At 38.4% G+C, this 15,294-nt stretch overlaps 3 protein-coding genes across 3 annotated transcripts; 1 reads left to right on the top strand and 2 right to left on the bottom strand.

Moving 5' to 3' along the window:
* The first annotated feature begins 538 nt into the window (after positions 1–538).
* Positions 539–7,245, top strand: LOC101303157. Its single transcript, XM_004307129.1, has 9 exons — positions 539–718; positions 807–892; positions 2,555–2,616; positions 3,089–3,180; positions 3,353–3,478; positions 4,029–4,119; positions 4,956–5,063; positions 5,441–5,539; positions 6,867–7,245. Exons 1-9 carry the CDS (start codon positions 585–587, stop codon positions 7,062–7,064), a joined length of 996 nt encoding a protein of 331 aa, XP_004307177.1. The 5' UTR covers positions 539–584; the 3' UTR covers positions 7,065–7,245.
* Positions 7,246–7,555: 310 nt separating this feature from the next.
* LOC101295469 (aspartic proteinase CDR1-like) lies at positions 7,556–9,068 on the bottom strand. Its single transcript, XM_004308597.1, has 2 exons — positions 8,204–9,068; positions 7,556–8,034 (listed from the first exon to the last, which is right to left on the bottom strand). Exons 1-2 carry the CDS (start codon positions 9,066–9,068, stop codon positions 7,556–7,558), a joined length of 1,344 nt encoding a protein of 447 aa, XP_004308645.1.
* Positions 9,069–9,879: 811 nt separating this feature from the next.
* Positions 9,880–11,208, bottom strand: LOC101295182 (aspartic proteinase CDR1-like). Its single transcript, XM_004308596.1, has one exon. It carries the CDS (start codon positions 11,206–11,208, stop codon positions 9,880–9,882), a length of 1,329 nt encoding a protein of 442 aa, XP_004308644.1.
* Positions 11,209–15,294: the final 4,086 nt, after the last annotated feature.

The following is a 15,294-nucleotide window of genomic DNA, read 5'->3' as shown; positions in this document are numbered from 1 at the left end:
CATTAGTAACATGTAATAAGAGGGAACATTCCTTAGCTATAAAAAGAAGGCTTCCCATATGTAGAAATGATGGATGAATGATCTCTACTCACTCCCCAAAGGCATATTGGCCATGATATATAGTTGATTCTAAAGTGGACTTAGCCATGTCCTCCGATGGCATGGTGAACCACTATACGTCCTTGTGTCTGTTGTACATGATTGTCTGTTCCACCGTGATTCTACATAGTCTCTAGGATTACGCAGAAACATAAACTCTCTCAAATATTTTGGTGTCCAGCTCACCTTTACAATGTATGACGCATTCGACAATTGTTGGTAGAATATGTTGTCTGTTTTTAAAGATTAGTATGTTTAAATTAAAACATTAGTAACATCTCCGAGAGTTAAAGACACAGCGGTTCGTACCTCGAGTTAAAATAGAATAAAAAAATAACAAACTTAACAACTTAAACGAGATAATATTTGAAATAAACGGTAAAAACTTTAAAGCCCTCTCGCTTGATTTCTTCAATTCCAAATCTAACCCACCACCAACTGCCGGCGATCGGAATCCAACTCTGATCTGAGCCAACCAGTCGGAAATGGCAGCGAGGCAAATGGAGGAGATACAGAAGAAGCTATCGACTCTGAACTACCCCAGAGCCAATGCGCCTGCTCAGTCTCTCCTCTTCGCCGGCATGGAGCGCTACGCTCTTCTCGAGTGGCTCTTCTTCCGGTACGACATGCCGTTTCGTACTCTCCGATTCGGGTTTTCTCTGTTTACATTGATCTATTCATTTCATTTCAATAGTTGCGCTTTTCAGATTGCTGGGGGACAAGTCACCTTTCTCTCAACAAAGTCTTCAAGGCGACGCCATGGATCGTGACGAAGAGACTGCCCGCATTCAATGTAAGGGTTTGTTGTTGTAGTAGAATTTCTATGCTGAATTTCGCTTCGATTGTTATGAAAAATAACTTGGATCATACGTATTGGCTGCTTCTATGCACACTTGTATCGGCTTTTGTTTCTATTGAGTATTGATTACTGCATTTGATTGTTGCAATCTGTCAATTGGAGTTACAAAGCATACTTCTCTGTGTTAGTTTTTATGTTAAAGCAAGTTTATGCGGCACGATGCTTAAATTTGGGCCTTGCTGATGTGATTAATAAGGAGAGTGTTGCGAAGACTGTCATTAGTAAAGATATGTCTTAGGCCTTGATTAAGATAGCAAACAAAAATTCAAATGAGACTGAATATAATATATGCCAAAGCTACATTCATGCTCATTTCAGTGCCAATGTAAAAGGAAGCAAGCACAGCATATTGCTTGTGCTTGTGATGTTTTAATAGGACTGAGTCGGCACTGTGTCAGTGCCAGCTCAGCAAGAAACAGTTCAGAGTGGTGCGTAGTCTGTTGGAGTGAGCTACGCTACTGTTAGTGAGTTGATGTATTGGAGACGTCCTTTGTCTTCTTCTAGTTAGTTAATGTATTGGCCTGATTAGAAGTCTTGTCTGGTTTCAAAAGACAAGGTACAAGTATGGAAGGTTTAGTGGTGAAGAACTTTTTATGTAAGTCCTTTTCAAATGTTTTGCTGCACCTCTACTAAAAAAAATTGTTTTGGTGGACTACTCCTCTCTAACATATGAAGCGCTACCTAAGGTACACGTATGAGCTTTGATTATTGATCGTGGGAGGCTGAATACTTGTAATATGGCTCAAAGAAGATGGCAGTCGTGGTATCCTTGGTTACCATCTGTGTAAAAAGGCAGCTGATAGTTCCAATTATGCTTGCTTATTGGTCCCATCACTTTTTAATACAGAAAAAAATGATTTAGCTAGTCAGGTTTCACATGTGTTTCTCGGGGACCATGTAATGCTATTTGTATGAGAAATTATATCATTGGAGGTAGGAAAAGGGACATATATATAGGAGATTTTCTGTTTTAGTGATTTTTGGGTGGTATGATGGAGAGGAACAAAAGGATCTTGAAGTAGCTGAGCGTAAGGATGTTAATCAGTCTTGAGATAGGATTCTAGGCTAACAGTCTCTTTGGCCGTTGGTTTCAAGGAGTGTAGAGAGAAATACAAGTGTTCTTTATGATCATAATGCAGGTGTGACTTAGTTATTGGTTTTATGTTTTTCTGTTGAATGTTATTGTGTTAGCTGTAAATCAGTTGGCTCGTTAGTTATGCACACCCCTTGTCCTCTGCTTTGTATCTTCTATCATTTGTAAATGAAAGCTTGTTTCTCAGAGAAAATTGTAATATGTCACTAAGAAATGAAAGCATTCATTCTTATTCAATTATTCTCCAATTTCCTTCTCTTATGGGTTGTTGCATTTAAAACCATAAACACCTAAATACTCTCGAGGGATCTTTCTGTAAAAAGTTTTGGTTCATGTTTCATTTGCTACTCTCTGTGTTAAACTACATATCATATCTTATAGCCGGCTGCTATATCTTGGCCGTTTACTTTTTCAAATTCCAAAATTTTAAGCATTTGATGTCCAGCATGTGTAATAGATGCAGAAATTTAATCAAATCTCTTTAATTTTTCATCTGTTTGCAGATTTGGCAGAGATTGCAAAGTTTTTGGGTATTACAAATACAATGGACACAGAAGCCATTCAAGTTAGTGGATTGTTGATGTTGAATTTACTTATTTTGAGTGACAGATGGCGTATGGATGAACTTTATATCTCCATAGTGTTGCTTTCCAAATGATCTGTACTTTACTTTGAGCGGCTCTCTCTGTATGTAACCTTTATGATGAAATCTTATAATCGGTCCCTGAATATGCTAGTCAAATATCATTCTCCATAGAAGAAACATCCATGAAAACAACTGATTTGAATAAATTTTTCCTGGCACATCAGGACTGACATGTTATGTAATAAAAGGTACTCTAGACAGCTTATAGTGAAAATGATTTTGTTTTTTGTTTGCAAGCTGCACATTTTGCATCTATTTATCATTGTGAATAAGATAAAGAATTAGGGAGAAAATGTTGAATGGAATGATATATGCATTTAACTAAAGCTGGTAACTTTGTACAGTGTGAGTTTCTCAACTTTCACTAAACGCAGTGTCTTTTAAATTGTAGGGACGAGGGAGCTATGAAGATCGCACTGAAATGCTTCGTTTAATTGTGGATCTCGTGGAGGCTAGCATTTTTGCAGATAATCAAGAATGGAGGTTATGATAATACTGAGTATTACATTTTTTTGGCAAGTTATTCTTTAAGAAAAAAAACTAGGGCTTTTCAGTTTCAAGTACCATTCTTTTGGCAAAATCAGCAAGTGATTTGTTTTCTGATTTCTAATAACAAATGTTGTCTGAGATCTTGAGTGCACTGTGATGTCTGCAGTATCGATGATCAGGTAGCAAAGGACATACAACTAATTGATTCCATTGCGGTGAAACAATCTCAAATATTTTCCGAAGAGTGCAAATTGTTTCCCGCTGATGTTCAGATTCAGTCCATATATCCACTGTAAGAGGTTTTACTTTCAATTATGTTTCAATTCGTCCCCAGAGAGTCAAAACATTAATTGCTTTGCTTCAAGTGTTTATGACCATAGAAATAAACATGAAACGCCTTTTCTTCTAAGGTAAATTAATTATGTCTTTAGATCTCCAAGTTCAAGGAATCCTAGAGTTCAAATTAACTTAATTACTTTTCAACCGTCGAAGTAGTAAGGAGGTCTGCTAGCCAGTTGGAGGTATTGACTATTACATGATGCTGTCAACCATATATTCTGGAAAGTTAGGACAGTCCAATGCTAATTCTGAACTGTGTAGATGGCACGTAGGCATACTTTTAATTAGTCAATGCTTGAAGTCAATTGCAATGATCCCAGGATGACTTGAACCGGTCATTGTTTTTGTAGCGCATCAGAAAAAACGAAACCACTCCTGCACATCATTATCATATAATCTCTTCTGATACAATAATATAAAGTATAACCCAAACAAACGTGGTTAGGATAACATACTTAATTTGGGATACAGTTTCTGATTGTTTAATCAAAGTTCATTTGCAGGCATGATGTTTCTGAGCTGGAACAAAAGCTTACAGAACAAGCAAAGATACTCTCAAGTCTCCAACAAAAGGTTGATGATTTGGCGTCAAAGGTTTGTTTCTTTTTCCTTTCATATATCTTCTTTCTTTTGAAAGTTAAACTATTTGCTTAGTTTCAAGTCGTAGTTCTGCTGATTGTTAGTGTTATTCTGTAATCATTGTCGTAGTTGAGGTTGTTGCTTATATACATTGTTGCTGTAAATAGCTTTCATTGTTCATTAATCCAGTGGACATCTTTCCCATTGCTCTTTAGTTAGTGCTACTTTAGTTTCCAGATGAGATTTTTTTTCTCTTTTCATCACAGAGATAAGATAAGGTCTGGTTTATGCTCTAGCTTTGCCAGTCAATATCAGAGATCTGTAACTAAACGATTCAACTTAAAGCAGATGATGAATTCATCTTGATTTTACTACAATACCATACTCTTCTTTTCTTGTGTAATATGAGCCACTCTACTGTCACTGCCCTCGACCATAGATTCTGACTGTTTCCAAGAGTAGTCGATCTCTCCAACTCCCTCTGACACCTAGATCACCAACTTGTTACTGTCCATTCCTTTTTGACCTTCTCTTGACCTATGCTGCATTACAGGAAGTTATTGTTAGAAATCCCCCTACAAATTACATAGTGTGCTTAAAGATTAATCATTCAAATTTCTTATTATTAGTTTTAACATTCTTTGATTGCTACTTATATTTATTTCGACTTCTTTATTTCCCCAATGCCTCATGTTGATTATATACTTGGTGACAAATGCTCCTATAATTTTGGATGGTTTACTCACTTTACTGTAAGCTGATGTATTATGGTTATTTTCTTTTCACTTAGTTGCTCTTTCGGTATTCTTCTTTTTCTCATTGAGATTATAATTTCTCCAACTGGCATATAGCATGCTTACAACCCAGATGAGGAGTATGCAGAGGTAGAATCCAGATTGCGTTCGCACTTGGAATCTTTTCTAGAAACTGCAAGATCATTTAATATGATTTACACCAAGGTTAGACATTCTTTTCCTTGATATATTGCGTTGTGAGTCGTGACATCTAGCTGTTTTTTTTTTTTCTATGTTATCTCTTACTATATACTGTAACTGAAGTATTTTGGCATAATTAGATCTGTATATTTTGCTTCATGATGGTCAGCTTTGTACTTTTTAGTGGACTCCATATTCACATAGTAGGCTTATGTTAAAATTGTTTTTGTTTCTGTCTCTGCTCCATGCTATTTGAAAATTTCGCGTTTTACCTACTCCGATAGAATGCTGTCATTAATTGTATCACATGGATTCATACTATCTTTTATTATTAGTTTTTGCTGTGTGCATATGTATGAGGGACATAATATAATCTGCAACCTTGAAATGTCCATTGACAGGAAATACGTCCCTGGACACACATGATGGAGGTACCCCAGCTCCATGGTTTTGGGCCAGCTGCTAATCGCTTGTTGGAGGCGTACAAAATGCTTTTGAAGGTACCTTGTTTATTATCACATTATTTGTGGATTCATTTCCTCATAGCACATTTTGAGGATTATTCGACTGGAGCTAAATTTACTAGTTCTTATGCCACTTTTTTGGCTATATTAGGAGGGGAATTGAACAGTTGAACCCATGACCTAGCCTAGTCCTACTTCAATTCCCAACTCTCCCCCAGCACTAACACATAGGAAACTCTTTATCAAAATATCGTTTTTTGCTTCTATCTCTCTAAATCTCTTTACTATATGAGTGAAGTATATCCGTATGAGTGTATTACCATAGTTGTAGAACTGAGTTTCGGATGGACTGATTCGGGTATTTATTGTAATGAGCATAGGCATGTTGATTAATGTTTCCTGGTTGGTGTTGGGTAGGCTCTAGGCATCAGGTACTGTATTTGGAAGGGGTCAGTGGTGAAACTAGTTGAAAGTTGTTTGCACTTGTCACTTTTTGCTTGAGGATGCAGCTCTTGGAGAGAGTCCCTATTTCTTCCTGTTTCTGGGGGCCAATTTTTGTCAACTTGAACATTATTTATGCTGTGTCCAATCTCCTGTCTCTTCTTCTTGCTGTCGTATGGAATGCTGTGGTGTTCAATCCGCCCAATAGCATAGACTTGGCTTGGGTTAACCTCACTGGTGTTTCTTAGAGTAAGCAGTATGCAGCGTAAATAAATAAAATAGAAAACTGAGTTTGCTTCACATCTACTACTCTGTGTATAGGAGGAGAGAAAAGTGAACAACAGAAAGGAGAGTTACGACATTTTATTGCAAAAGCATTTGATATGCCATAAGCACACAGGTAAAGTTTGGGGAAGAGAAGGAGGGGGGTGTGGACCGTTTAGCATCCTCAACTGCACAATGGTAGAGACCCAAAACCAAAATCATCTATCTCCCTTCCTCTTTCTTGCTCCCCAACATGTCATCACTTCCTGATGACCTTTTCTCCGTGAATGTGTGGGACAGGGGGTACAGGTCTTAGGCAGGTGAGATGGGAGTACTTGTTTATAGAGTTGTGAAGTAATATCATTTATATACTGATCAACTTAATCACTGTCATTTATAACTTTATACATTATCCTTTTGCCTACCACTAGTTCTTTTTCTAGATACTAAAACTTATCTGAAGTAATGAATAAAACAACCCACATAGATGATACATAACATAATAAATGCAGCTTGTGACCAAGTAGGTGAGAGAAATTTGAATTCTTATTATCATACACTACAGTGTGCACCATGATGCTGCAATTTTACAAGGAATGACCATGAATTTGTAACAAGGCATCTGTCTGTTTTCTTTTTTGGTTTGCATTTATTGCAGTTCCTAGGGAACTTGAGGAATCTTAGAGACTCACATGCTGCTCTTGCTGTTGGATCATCCGACTCAGTTGCTGGTGAGCCCTCTTCTGTCACAAGAATAATCTCAGAGTGTGAATCTGCTTTGACATTCTTAAATCGTGACCTTGGAATTCTCTCGGCTTCCATTGCTCGAGAGCAAGGTGAACATGTGAAGTTATGATGACACTGTTCTTGTTTCAAGAAGTCTGCTATCTGTTTGGTCTCTTCCTCTTCTTATGTGACTGTAGGGAAGATGCTAGGAAGATTTAGTTTCTTCCTCTAGCATGCAATCGACTTCAATTGTAACATTGATTCATGTATCCTATTTTCCCAAATTTTTGGGGTGACCTCAATCCAATACCATATTCATCTACTCCGAGGCTATCCTTGTGAAAAGTGTAATTATAACATGTGCCCCGATTTATGAATGAAATTTGGTTCTTGCTTGTGTAAGCATTCCATGTCAATTTTTGTCATCATTTCTCTTAGGTGATAAGATGAATAAGAGCGACTAGTTTTCCACTTTGGAGGATGAAATTCAGTTTTGGTTTGTGAAAAACTGGGATTGCATTTCTGGTCAATGATCTTATTCTGAAAGAAAACTATACCTCTTCTTTCAGAGAAGGAAAACGCACCATGCGTCTTATTACGTCATGTAATACGCGACTAGAATTAATGTTTAGTGCAATCAGTTGGCTTAAAAGAGAGAAACTCTTTCTTGAGGTCATAGCCTATCAAGAAATTCGTTTGTGCCATATTGCCAAAGATGGCATTACCTTGAGTAATGGGTTTGAAAGCAAAGCAAACAACATCCATTGACACTCTTATGAAAGTGTTCGAAGCTTTCAACTTGACATCGGCACCGGTGAAATGTGCAGTGATTATGGGAGCTGTTATAGTCGATTTGGTCTTGTAGCAAAGGCTTAAGTAGCGACTAGCGTCTTTTACTCGTTTCAATCTTATGGCCTTTGTCACTGTCAATTCCAGCCTATCGTAAAAGTCCTTTGGTAACATTGTTAGTGTAGTCCCAGAATCAACTATGATATTTCCCCTTCCTGGAGCTATTGTCATCAGTGTACTGTTGTATTGCAATCTCTTTCGTCCCACACTCATTGCTTCCAGCTTTATGAAATAGTAAGATTTTAGGTCTCCTGAAACCAAGGAGTTAAGGATGTTAACAGAAATTCTGACAAATATCGAAATGTACATATATGTCAAAGTTTAATTAGTATCCTAAACGAAAACATATCGAAACACTAACAAATATCAGTACATTGCAGTAAAGAAACTTAGAAATTAATGTGAACATTTATACCATACCTGAAAGTAATGGGGTAGAAACTACCGTGGCACCAGAAACCACAGCATTATTGCCAAAGCTCATTTTGCTTGAAGAGTTGAGTTGTGAAAAAGCTGGAACAAGGCAGTAGGAGAATTTTCCATCAATTGAAGAATCCATTTGGGAGATAAGGGACATTGATCCACGACTGAGTCCAATCATGCTTGATCCATCTTCATTAGAGAGTCCACTGTTATTCTGCCCACAACCAATTATAATCTGTGGGAGTGAAATTGTTTGACCTAAGCTAGTGGAGTTGAAAGTGATTGTCTCTGTTGATACAACTCCATTGCTGTAGGATCCATCCCTATAGAACCGTTTGTAGTAACAGATATCTTCATCAGAGCAAGAGGTTCCACTTACAGATTGACATTGACTTGAGGGGCGAAAAACCACTTTGTATGTATTGGAATTCTTCGGATCATAGAGCGGAGCTTTTTGCTTGTAGCAGTTGCGGCAAGGCATGCATTGAATCCATGTAAGATCGCTAGCTGTATCCGCAACTCCTGAGATTTCTACAGGAGGAGTGCCAATTGATATTTTCATGAGGTACTCGCCCTTGTCTGATATTATTGTGGATTCAGGATCGTTTGATGAAGGTAACAAACTAGTTGATCCGAAGAAATTGGCACGGTTGATGGAACGTTGCAAAGCATTTGTCACGCGTTGCGAGGGTGTTTCTGAAGGATTGTGGAGAGGAGACAATGGGGAGTTGCGGTGAATTAGCTTCACGCTGAAGCCGCCATTACGGTCAGCTTGTACTAGAGAAAAATGCAACAAGTATGCAACAGATAATGCTAATGCCATTGCAATGGGGAGAGGATGGTTAACCAAAATCGCAACCATGGTGGTTGAGAAGATTGTATGGAAAATACACGAAAATGAATCTAGCTCAAGTATTTTAAAGCGAAAAAAAAAATGCAAAATCTTACTCAAGAGCTTTCTTTTGGCACATCTTTGATGATGGCAAGATTTCATGAGTGCTTTCATTGATTTTCCACATCCTCTATTTAATGGAAAGTAAATTGAAATATCATTGAACTTTGTTTTGAATAAATTGAAATATCATTGTAACATGCACGTTGTTTTTTTAGTTACTGTATATCGTTCAAGGGTCGAAGAAATGGGGTTGATGGCATGGTAAGTATTTTTTTTTCTGGAAAAATGAAGAGGTCAAGCCGTCAGGCCAGGGTTAGTCAGCTTCGATTCTAACCGAAAAGATTGAAACTTCGATTCTGATGGCTCAACTTGATCATCACCTCAATTATCAGTATGCTATGCTTTTGAATCAGTGTTCATTTCAATTGGATGTACGTACGTGAAATCCATGGCTACCAAACTGTTTTGTTTCCCACTATTTAACGTAGCAAAACTAGACAGAGATCGAGAAGTATAGTATAAGGACTAAAGGACCCAAATAACAAAATAAAAAGCAGACAAACTCACGAAAAAATAAATTACGAAGAACACTAGAACAGGATATCGAATCCACCTCTTCTGATTCAATTGAACAAGTACTTTACAATGGAAATTCTTCTAACATGGACCATCATAAGAGCTGAAATGAAAACACTGAATCTTGATTGTTCTGGACACAGAGCACTATTATTATATATTAATGAAAGGGAAAAAAAAAAATGCAACAACTAAATACAAATTAGACCTTGGTGCAGTCAGTTCGCTTGAAGGACACAGTCTTCTTCTTAAGGTCATATCCTACCACGAAACCTGCCTGAGCCAGGTTCCCGTAGATCGAAAGACTTTGCGACGGTGCAAAAGCAAAACACACTGCCTCGTCACTGACTCTAACAAACGTGTTCTTTGGCTCCAACTCCACATCCGCACCACTGAAATTTACAGTAATATTTGGCACTTTCAATTCTTCGGACAGACTCACGGTGTAGCAAAGAGACATTGGAATCCCTGGGATGAATGTACGCTCCCTACCGACAACCTTGTCAACTGCATCTTCTAGGTTTGAGTAGAAGGACTGTTCTAGTATGGTTAGCGTGGTGCCGGAGTCGATTATAATGTTGCCGTCACCAGAGGGTGAAGATGATGATGATGAGAAGGGAATTTTCGTGTTGCCGACGCTTATAGCGTCCAATGTCAAGAAGAAGAAGGTTTTTTTGGTTTGATCTTGGACGATGGGAGTGGACACAACGCCAGTGCCGGAAACCACAGCAGTGTCACCAAAGTTCAACTTGCTTGTCTGGTCACCTTCTGAGGCAAAAGGGACCAAGCAATACGAAAATTTTCCATCTATAGAAGTGCTCAGTTGGGTAATCAGTGACTCGTCACCCCCTCCGAGTCCAACTATTCCAGACCCATTTTTGTCAAATGTTCCAGCATTATCGTGGCCACAACCGATAATGATTTTTGGGAAGGAAACGTCTCTCCCGGTAGTGGAAGCTAGGGTTAGGGTATCCACGGCAATATCTCCGATTGTGTGTGACTGATCACCATAGTTCACTTCGTATGGGCAAGCTGAACTTGAACCGTTCCCCGCGGTGGGGCACTTGCCCTTCAACTCAGTGCATTGGTTTGAAGCGCAAGGAATGGTTTTGTAAGTAGACGATTTTGAGGGGTCGAAAATAGGATCGGTTTGCGTGTAGCAATCAACGCAAGGCTTGCACTGAGTCCAGATGAGGTCACTTCCAGTGTCAGCGATGGCCTTGATCGGAACTGGTGGTGTTCCGATAGACAACTCCATGAGGTACTCGCCGCGGTTGTTGATTATAGTGGACTCGGCCTGGTTAGGCTGAGCTACTGAAGAGGAAGCTGTTGGGTTGACATGGCTGAGTCGACCGAAGGAACGGTGGAAGGCATTCTTCAAGCGTTGGGATGGAGTTTCTGAAGGGTTGTAGAAGGGAGAGCGAGGTGAGTCACGGTGAATTAGGTCAATGGTGAATCCCCCTTTAGCTGAGACCCAAGAGAAATGAGAGACACAAAGAAGGAAGAGTACAAATGCCGTTGTTGCTGCCATGGCTAATTAGATAGAGAGCTGGTTTTGTGACATTTGTGGTACGGTGGTTTTGTTTATATAGCATTTGAAAGAGTTAAATTGGCAAATAGATTTTGCTGACAGGATTTTGCGATGCATATGCATGAATATCAAAATTAATCAAATTACTATAATTTTGACTGTCCAGATTAGATTAATTTCTTTTTGTGTGTGGATTTGATGAATCTGATTATCAGATTTATGCTGTAAATACATTGTTTCCATGTGCATGAAGATTACAAATTGACTCAAAGTAACCGTTGCATGAATTTTTCCCAAAAGATGGACTCCAGCGTGGAGGAATAAATGCCCTAAGCTGCTACGCACCCTATCATAGAAGGACAATAAAAAAGGGCCCTTAAGGAGGTCTAAGATTTGTAGCCACGATTGTAAAAGGACAATAAAAGAGCCCTTATTGTCACTCCATGTAAGAAAATACAAATTTTTTATTTTCAATTCTACATAATTCCAAAATACTGATTTGACCATTTTAAATTTCAAGGGGTGAATTCATGACATTAACAAATTTAGTTAGGTGACGAATATCAAGATGAGGAATACAATGAATTTATTTATAAAAAAGAAAGAAGGAATAAAAATGAATTTAATTAGTTGACTAATAATTTATCATTTGATCAACTCTTAACTCTTTCTTATGTATACCATGTTTTTTTTTCCATCTTTTATTAAGAGAGTTTCAGTGTTACCCTTACTTCAATTACCAAAGATTAAAATTGTCTTAAGATTTTGAAATAAGATGTGATCACAAAAAATAGAAAGGAGACCTTTGACTCGTTTGGAGTGATCTCAAATTGAAATCCTAGGGTTTCTGTTGGTGACGGCGACCGTCTTATTGAGGACTTGTGATTGAGTGATTATGTGAGGTGGGACACTCAATCGTGGTGATATGAAAGATGGGCGCGACATCAACTTGGAGGCGATCCGGCGTTTCGACATTGGCGTCTGCTTTTTGTTTGTGGGTGCAATGACTGGTTCTGTTTGGTATTGATGTCACTTCCGATGAAGGTGGATTAGGTGCTCCAATCTGATCGATGTTGGGAGTGAAGGATCAGAATCGAGTTTGTGGCTATGACAGAGAGGTGTTTAGGTTGCGTCATGTTTGGCTAGCTTGAATGGGTCGGGTCAAGGTGATTTATAACTCTTGATCAAGGTCGATAATTAGCATCTATATGGTGGTTCAAGAGACGACTTTGGACTAAGGGTGATTGGGCTTGACTAATTCTAGTTGGGTACGTTCCTAAAGTAGTGACGGCGATGTATCGATCAGAATTCGAACACGCCGCATTTTACTGGGAATGATCGAACCATGGGAACGAATCTACAGGGCTATCACCTTCTTTGGCCAGATCTTCCAACCTTTTCACAATTACAGTTCACTGTGCCGTCGACTTGAGAATCAAGGAGATTGGCTTGCTGGTTTTTCCATCATCCAATCCACAACAAATCAAATGAAATCTAGCGAAAAAGAAGTGAACACTTTGCCGTAGGAAGCTTCGTGTTTGTTTTTCTTCAAACCCCCAATCCGCTCTCGCTCGCCGCTACTAACGGGGTCTTGGTTGTGACGGATTTTCATTCAGTTCAGTGTGACACTAAGAAAGAGAGATGTGCCTAAAGCGGCATGCAAGCAAACTCGAGCCCATATGGAAGTTCGACGATGTGATGTAAGGCCAGAGGCTGGGAGTCTGTGAGTCTAGTTAGGCTACGACGGTTTATTGAACTCATATCGAAGTTTGGTGATATCAGAGGCTGGGAGTTTGTGCGTCTAGTTAGGCAATGACAGTTCTCTTCAAACTAGGCGTTTCGGTCGGCCTTTTGGAGGCTTGGTGATGGCTGAGGGTCGTTGGAGGCCGTTGGAACGTTGAAGGGCGGGGTTGAGATTTTCGGTTAGGGTCGTTGCATAGGTGGACTGTTTCAATAAAATAATATATTAGGCCTATTTTTGGCCGAATTCTCCTATATCCTTTCATCTAGCTTGGATGGGTAGTCTTGTTGGGGCATTCTGCTTCTATCCCTGCCATATTTTTTCTCTTGAATGTAACCGTCATATTGTGTTGCTTTTTAGACACTTACACCAATTGAGGTCGTAGGCCACTAGAGGTTCAACATAATGGTTTTAAAATTTTGTTTTTTTCACATAGTTTCTTTAGGCTTTATCTTTTTGGTTAGTCAATAATATGATTGGATTCAGAAGTTTTTGGTATAATATGTTGTCTGCTTTTGCATATTAGAATACTCTTTTTTTGAATCAAAATTGCCAATCCTTTATTGAAGATGAGAAAACAAATTAAACATTATTACAAATTCCAACTGCAATTGTGGCTTGTAAAAGAATAGGTGGAGAGAAAAAAAGTTCCTCTTGTGCCAGAGAACTGGCATGAGCAGCCAATATATGTGTCACAAAATTACATTTCCTATTGACATACTAAACCTTCCAAGCACACTGCTAAGCTAATTTAAAGCACAAATCTTCATAAATTCGCCCTAAAAGCGAAGTATTTAAGCATTTGCACTACCTCAATCTGTCTCTTAACTTCTTGAGCATCTGTCTCAAGAATAAAGGGAGAGAAACCGTGATCAATAGCCAAATCCACAGCCTTGATACAAGCCAAGAGTTTAGCATGTTCTGCAGATAGTAATCCCGTAATTGAAAAAGCACCACCTGCTGCCAAATTTCTTTCCCAATCACGAATCACAAAACTCACACCTCCATACTCCATTTCTTGTAGAGTGTTTGAAATCCCCATAAGTATTGAATTTTCGAACACCATAAGGAGGAGCTTTCCATCTCACAAAAGTATGATCTCTCAACCTCTGTCATTGCGTTCTTTCCATATGCTCCACAAAGAAAATTTAATGAATTGAAATTTGTTTAGTCCTTGTGGTTTGAAGTCGACATCTGTTTAGTCCTTGTGGTTTTATTTTAATCTGAATAGTCCTTAAAGTCACGATTATTCATCCAAATAGTCCTAAAGGACAATTCAGATTAAAATAAAACCATAAGGACTAAACAGATGTCGACTTCAAACCACAAAGACTATATATATATACAGTATTTTACCCAAATTTAATTCACCAAAATGCTCTAACTAGAGATCCTGAGCACATTGATTCAGCCTAGTTAGAGCATCAACATGGATAGCTCCCCACCAATGAAAAGTATGCCTCAAAATGAGATTCATATGAAATACCTGTTTGGTATAATCACAATCCATGCATAAATGTAAAGTAGTCTAACTGCTTTCACACAACACACATAATTGTGATTCCATCACCACTCTTTTTGCAACTAGTCTACAAAGGGAGGGAAGAATATCTAAGCAAACTCTCCAAATATGTACGTATTTTAAGTTTTTAACTTTGCCTGATATTTTTAGTCTTCCACAGCTTTCCTACAAAAAATCATCTTCACATTATTCAACATTAATGATCAGTAGATAGAGTGTGTAAACACATGCATATATATCGGTAAGTAGATTTAACCAAAAACTTTCTTGCTTTGTTTAATTTCCAGCAAAGCTAGTCAACAACCTCTTTTCTGTTAATCACTACCGTCCTTGAGGCAAGACCAACAAGGCTTCATGTCCAACTGTCCACTTCTTGAACGATTATCGGTGCGTTATTCTAGGAAGTTGCAGAAGCTAAGCGTTGTTGGTCCATCAATTGCATTGAAGTACTTAGACATACATATGTGTTCGGATATGAAAGACGTTGATATTTCTAATTTAAACCTTGTCTCATTTAGTTATGCTGGATATGAGATAATCAAATTGGTTCTCAGGAATGTGCCGCTACTTGTTGAGTATCCATTTCGTACTCTTTCACTGTAGATCATACAATGATTGCATTGGCGCAACTTTCGTGCTGTGTTCCTCAACTATAGATTCTTTAAATACGTCCACACAAGCTTGAGAAGAAGACTTTTGTACTTCCTATGTTAGTAAATCTTAGGAATTTGGAATTAAGCTTTGAAGTAGACAATGTTTGTTGTGTTCTTCAATTAGCCTCGTTCATTCAGGCATCTCCTTGCGTGCACAAACTTGTGTTGAA

This window comes from Fragaria vesca, linkage group LG7, assembly GCF_000184155.1.
Source record: "Fragaria vesca subsp. vesca linkage group LG7, FraVesHawaii_1.0, whole genome shotgun sequence".
NCBI lineage: Eukaryota > Viridiplantae > Streptophyta > Magnoliopsida > Rosales > Rosaceae > Fragaria > Fragaria vesca.
This window is presented reverse-complemented; position numbering and strand designations above follow the sequence as displayed.